Genomic DNA, 6,317 nt, shown 5'->3' with positions numbered 1-6,317 from the left:
AGACGTGTGAGTTGTATTCTGCAAGTCGGTTGCACATTGATAATATGTAAACGCACCAGTAACTTGGTGTTATAAAACATATTGTTGTGTGTGATTTGATGAGTAGGTACAAACAAGCATTGAGTCGAAGTTTATCCTTTCTTTTTACCTAAAGTGTGATAAAAGCGATATATGTGGGCCCCTCGATGATTTAGTGATGACACCCTAAGCACTTGGCCGAGCCGGGACTGATTTGATGTGTTCAATTGTAGTCTGTTGTCAGTCGTCATAAATCGAAAATCGGGAAACAACACATGAACAAAGAGTATGATTAAAATCCATGTCTCAGTTCATACGATATCTAAAATAGAGGAATATATGATCCCTTATCTACAGGACGCGTATCTGATAAGATCAGAGTTCGACAGCGGCTTTTGAAAGCTACGATTGCTGATCAGGTTTCGAAGTCGTATCTGTAAAATAGTTATTAGACTTATCTAAGTGGAGACTTTTGGATTAGGTGTCTAAGCCCAAAACTATTTTGGTATGTACTTGACCCGATTGTGAGCATGATCCTTTTGGGTTGCCTTCATCAAAGCAACTTGATAGGATGATTTGTGGAGAAAGAGATTAATTATGATTTATTAATATATTATATGAATAATATATTAAGAGAGAAATCATATTGTTTAATTAATATTAGTCAAGAATTAATAAGAATTAATTTTGTGGCTAAAAGACATTAATTAAATAAAAGGGACTAGAACTGTCAATTGTGTGATAGTTGGATATTGGGCTAATGACTCCATAGAGGTTGGAGTGGACAAAATCTATGGGGAAACCCATGAGAATTCGTCCAAGGCCTATAAGGAGGGAGTCCATGGGCTGCTTAGATCCTGAGCAGTCATATTAGGATTTCCTAGTTCAAAACCCTAATAGTCTCACTATATAAGGAACCCCTAAGGCCCCAAAAACGTGTGGAAGTAATCTAAGGGTTCTTAGACATTTTTTGGTGCCTCATTCTCTTCTCCTAAGTCATCCTCTTGCTCTTGGTGTTTGTGAGTCATTAGAGGTGTGACACTTGTGACACTAAGGTTTCAGAAGTCAATTACAAGGAGGAATTGATATTGTTATTGCTACATAACAATCAAGGTAAGATCTAAACCCTAATTCATATGTTAATTTGATTATTGTATGCTAGATCTAGGGTTTATGGCTTTGGATGATTATTGCATGTTCATTAGACAAACTAGATCCAAAGCTTTAGGATTTGCATGTACACCATAGGAATGATGTAGTGCTCAAAACCCATCAAAAACAACTATGTTCGAATGCAAATTAAAATATATATAATCACTAATATCTACTTGGCATAGTCACTGTATCAAAATCAGAACGGGTTGAAAAAACTTGTTGAGAAGGTTGTGCCGGAACCACATACTCAATCGTATTTCCTTTAAAGAAATATAGGGCATTATTTCTATAATCCCACCATTCATGTGCACCTTCATTGTAAGAACTAACATCTACTTTAACCCACCGATTGTGAATGAAAACCCAAATAGCCCACAAACGATCTCCAGTTACAGAGAAATATCCCAATTTTCCGTGAAACTTGATCAATCTCGATGCATACGGTTTGAAGTCATTAGTAGTAGAAGGTGCAAATATGAGTATATGTTCTTCTGAATAAATATCAAATCGCAATATGGTATCATTAGATAATAAGAAGTAAACGACACCGTCACTTGTAACTGCCTCATCAGAAACAGGATAAACAGATATGGTAACTGGATATTTTGAAACTCCCTCCATTGCCATGTATTAGATGAAAACAATTATATGTTGTAGTAATCGTAGTCCACTTTTTCCTTGCATATCACTACAAATAAAATAACATATAATAAAGCTATATAAAAATAATATTGAGTGAAAGGATCGGGAACTAAAATCACCAGATTTTTAATAAGTGTAAATTTATCAGATTGATGCAAAAGAGAGGAATAATAAGAGATTTCATTGCATATACTAAAGTTGATTATTAAAATTAATAAAGTTGATTATTAAAATTATTTGAATAGAAATAAAACAGAAGAAAAGAAAACGATTTTAATCCATATTTTTCTGCCACATATTTGAAGCAATTTGAATAACATAAGAATTTGACAATCTAAAAAATAAAGTTTATAGAAACAGTACCTGTTGGTCAATTAAAATCATGTCTAGGCTCCCGACCATATTATGATTGTTTTTATAGGTCTGCTTCCAAAGCAAGACGACTTTAACACGTATGTTCCAAGACTCTTTGGATGCATCGATTTCAGCAACCTTATCAAACACGACCTGATATGCATTGTTAGTTGTCATGGAATACTATTATCTGCAATGAAAAGAGATAATTAGTTAGATAGAAATTTGATTTGGAATGAAAAATCGTAGACACTATATTTATAGGGAAATATAAATTTGGTTAATGCTGATATGACATAAATATTTTGGAATGTAATATCATTTCTATACTTAAAATATGTCTTATGTATGGTATGATATCGAAAATAAGATCAATATAACATGTCAAATATAATTACAAAAATAGATAAAATCATACCTAATTTAAGATAATAATTATCATATAAAAAACTATAAATTTGAAAAGTTTGTAGAATAAGAAAAAAATATAATAAATATATAATACTTTAATAAATATGAAATATAATTACAAAAATAGATTGCAATGAGGAACATGCTAATTCAAAATAACGAATAATGTTCATATTATTTCAAAATATGATTCAAATGATCAATTATTCATTTATGTAAAAAAAACTTGCTGAAAATAATACCTGTGATATTTTTGTAGATTGTGAAAATTAAGTAAAAAGTTCAATGATTACATAAAAAGATAACAATATTAAAAAGTTGTGATTTATAAGTAAAAATTTAGCATCAAAATATCATACTGGGGTAGACCCTTGCATATCAGCCCGAGCTGTAAATAATCCAAATGGTTGAAATGTTCTACGGTTAGGTAATGCTGATTCAACTATGTCCAAAATCATGTTGCACTCCTTTGCAGCTTCTGATAGAAGTTTCATTTCTCTAATTTTCTGCATTTCGTCAAAAAGAAGAAACTTAGATACCAAAAATGGCAATAACAGGGTTTTAAAAAGGGTATTTCAGTCATTTATACAATTTGTCATTTGGGGATAAAAAAATTACGGATTTTGAGAGCTTACTCACTGGGATAATAATTGTTGCCAATATTGTAGGTTCCCAAGAAGTTACCATATGGATTTTAGGGTTTGCAGTGAAAGCACCTGGATTTTGAACCTCTACTTTGCTGAAATAAATTAATTAATTAATTAATTAAAAAAGAAAAAAACATTTGACAAAAAAACTATAGGAGTATATTCATTTAGGTCAAAGAGTCAAACCTCACGTCTGAATACTCAAAGATATATGGTACAATTGGAACAGTGGAAATAATATGAGTTCCATATTCCTGTCATTTGCAACACAAATATGCATATAACACTTTCCAAATAAAATTTTATACAAGTTAAAGGCATAGTGTTGTTACTTCTGTTCTGCGTTAGTTAAAAAAAACGATACCTGGGTTCGTTTATCTTCGTTGAAGCTAAGATTTTGAATCTTGATCTCGCCTCTATTTGTAGTCATTTCATCTAATATTTCAGCATCACACAATGTCACTTCATCTTCATCGTTCGCTATCAACTGCATCAATCTCCTGATTATATATACATGTATTTTCTCATGAATGTAGAAAATAAGAAAAACGATATGCTAAATGAGATACATTATATGAGCACGTACCCTAAGATTAAAGTTGGTATGTCGTGATGGACCACCCACGATTTCCTCATACTCGGTTGCATCCAGTCCACTCAAATGATAAGGGTGAAACAGCTTTGGTAGAATGTGTTGTCGTATTGTGATGAGAAGGAAGAATGGAACAGGGAAGAGAATGCCAGCGATAGGTATCCATGTCACACCAAAACACGTAAGGAAATAAACAATCTGGAAGATCGTGAACATGAAAATGGTTCTATATGGCACAGATTCAACAAAAGAAGCGTGAACCCTTTCAAGAACCCTGACAAATTTTGATGATGAAACATTGATATAAGTAATAAGGATGATTTTTAGTGCAAGAATGAAATGTTAAATGTTAACTCACTTGTATCTTCGACTATGGGGAACAAAAATAAGTAAGATTCTTTCCCAAAATTGGTTTCCAGGAAGACTGTCAATGGCCATGTAAGCAAAATAACCCCATAAAACCGATGTAGGTATCAACTTTATTAAGAGAATGGCACATATAGAAACTGCTAAGAGAATCGATTGTAGAAAGTTGCTGACTCTTTGTTCGTTGACACGAACAGGTAAGTAGGCATCGATGTGTTTCTCAGGATCAAATTTCTCCTTTATGTTTTTTCCTTCATTTTCTAAATTCATGACTGCTTCCTGCAAGAATAACTACATGTTAAGACGATATAGAAAATAGCTAAGCCACCAGTTTGCAATAAACTTGATATACCTGTTCCATACAACCAGGATCTTGCTCTCCTACTTCTTAATGCAGTGTATAGAAGTCCAAACGAAAATATAACACCAAGCAAACCATTAGTGTAAAGCCACTGAAATTGATCTTTGGGTGAATTTGGTTCATCAGATTTGGGAGCTTTGAACTGACTCACCAATCCCTAGTCAACAAAACCAGAATTAGTCCAAAACAAACTTGAAATATTGTCTAAAATTATCATCATCGGAACCTTTTTTCTACATGGCTAAATACCTTGATGGCCTCTTGAATGAAAAGTACAGAAAGTAACATCCCAAATGTTTCCCCTGCAATCCTTGTGAATCTACTGATAATAGCACAAGCATTAAAAATCACCAAAAGAAACAAGAGCATGGCTTCCCATGTGCATACCCTACAAAAGTTGTATATACATTAATTGCTATCAACATATCCAAAATTGGAAGATGAAAGAATTTGTGAAAACAGGAGACATGTGGTGAAGGGATTTCTAAAAATATTACCATCCTGCCCAAGCTAAGAATAGTTGTTGACCCAAATCTTGTCTCCCTTTCGCAAAATTATACAAGTATGTATACATAATGATTGTAGGTTCTGCAACTCCAAGTATAAGAAGAGGTTGACCACCAAGAATCGAGTGTATGATGCCACATATAGCAGTAGAAGCCAAAGTCTCCACTGTGCTCAAGCTTCCATCTAGATATTATATATGTAGAAAACATGGTTCAGGTTTACATGATACTCTTGTTGATATACAAGAACATAAATGGTGTTTGGTTATCACCTGGATAAAATCCGGTCAAGGAGTTCTCCCCCTTCACACAGCCTGTTTTAAAATATATATTAGCTATGGAAGAATGATAGCTATCATATATGTAACAATAAGTGTAAAAATAACGAACTCTTCCTCCTTTTCCCTTCCCTCCCTGATCACGAATTTTCTTTGTTTCTCTTCCTTTCTAATCGAGATAAGATCATGAGCGGATAGTTGGGAGGAAAAAGATTTAAAAGTAATTATAGCAACTAAAACAATCGAGATCAGATCATTTGAAGTTTATTCCAGTGTTCATATCGGAATTCAACATTATAGTCAGTTCACACAGATGCAGACAACCATCCTAAAATGGAGGTGATCAGTTAAAATCAATCTATAAAACTTCTTACTGTTGTAATGGAGTAAAGTTATTAAAGAAATTAAGAACGATCAAACATTATGGATCAGAAGACTTACTGTTTTAGCTATGACTGCACCTCAGCCTTCATCGAAAGCTTTTTTCATGACTTTATAGTTGGTCCATGGAGGACCCGACCCGATTACGAATGGATTGGGCATATGTAAGCCATTAACATTGACACTCAGATCAGGTTCTTGTTGCTTTGTTTCTGAAGCAACGATCTTCAAACCGCCAACTCTTGCTCTGCCACTGACACAACGACGAGACAATGGTAAAGCGACGCGGGAGGATGTGAGGCCACTGATATTGGTTAAACCCAGGGAAGACGCCATACTCGTGAAGAAATTCTGAATTTGGGAGAAACATCAAGACGAATTAATCTGGGTAAGCCTACATTTACCCTAACTTTCTAACTCGATTTTCGATTACAAAATTGTTACGTAATACTAATATGCATTACGTACAAGAGTTTATAGAGAAAGATGGTGAAAACTAACAGTATTCGTGGAGGCGTTTGAAGAGGCGAAGTAGGGATTTGAATAAACATTTAGAGAATGATGTGAGTAAATAATCCAACGGTGAAAAAGAAAGATTGAAATGTA

The 6,317-nt window shown here is 33.7% G+C and overlaps 1 protein-coding gene across 1 annotated transcript; it reads right to left on the bottom strand.

Annotated features, from left to right (window-relative positions):
* Positions 1-1,359: 1,359 nt before the first annotated feature.
* Positions 1,360-6,047, bottom strand: LOC145111441 (boron transporter 4-like). Its single transcript, XM_079047717.1, has 13 exons — positions 5,846-6,047; positions 5,325-5,366; positions 5,044-5,236; positions 4,796-4,934; positions 4,506-4,703; positions 4,178-4,464; positions 3,814-4,093; positions 3,592-3,714; positions 3,414-3,481; positions 3,220-3,319; positions 2,940-3,086; positions 2,179-2,359; positions 1,360-1,861 (listed from the first exon to the last, which is right to left on the bottom strand). Exons 1-12 carry the CDS (start codon positions 6,045-6,047, stop codon positions 2,336-2,338), a joined length of 1,803 nt encoding a protein of 600 aa, XP_078903843.1. The 3' UTR covers positions 1,360-1,861; positions 2,179-2,335.
* Between the last annotated feature and the right edge of the window lie 270 nt (positions 6,048-6,317).

The sequence above is a fragment of the Lactuca virosa genome, chromosome 1, assembly GCF_052849685.1.
Source record: "Lactuca virosa cultivar CGN04683 chromosome 1, Lactuca_virosa_CGN04683_v6, whole genome shotgun sequence".
In the NCBI taxonomy this organism is placed as follows: Eukaryota; Viridiplantae; Streptophyta; class Magnoliopsida; order Asterales; family Asteraceae; genus Lactuca; species Lactuca virosa.
The sequence above is the reverse complement of the archived record's forward strand: the minus strand, read 5'-3'. Positions and strand labels throughout refer to the sequence as shown.

Excerpts from the sequence above, each read along its gene's own strand:
- LOC145111441 (XM_079047717.1), bottom strand. The coding sequence starts at position 6,047 with ATGGCGTCTTCCCTGGGTTTAACCAATATCAGTGGCCTCACATCCTCC. Across the intron at positions 4,094-4,177 it reads CCCCATAGTCGAAGATACAA|GGTTCTTGAAAGGGTTCACG; the intron begins GTGAGTTAACAT and ends AAAATTTGTCAG. Across the intron at positions 3,482-3,591 it reads ACGAAGATAAACGAACCCAG|GAATATGGAACTCATATTAT; the intron begins GTATCGTTTTTT and ends TGCAAATGACAG.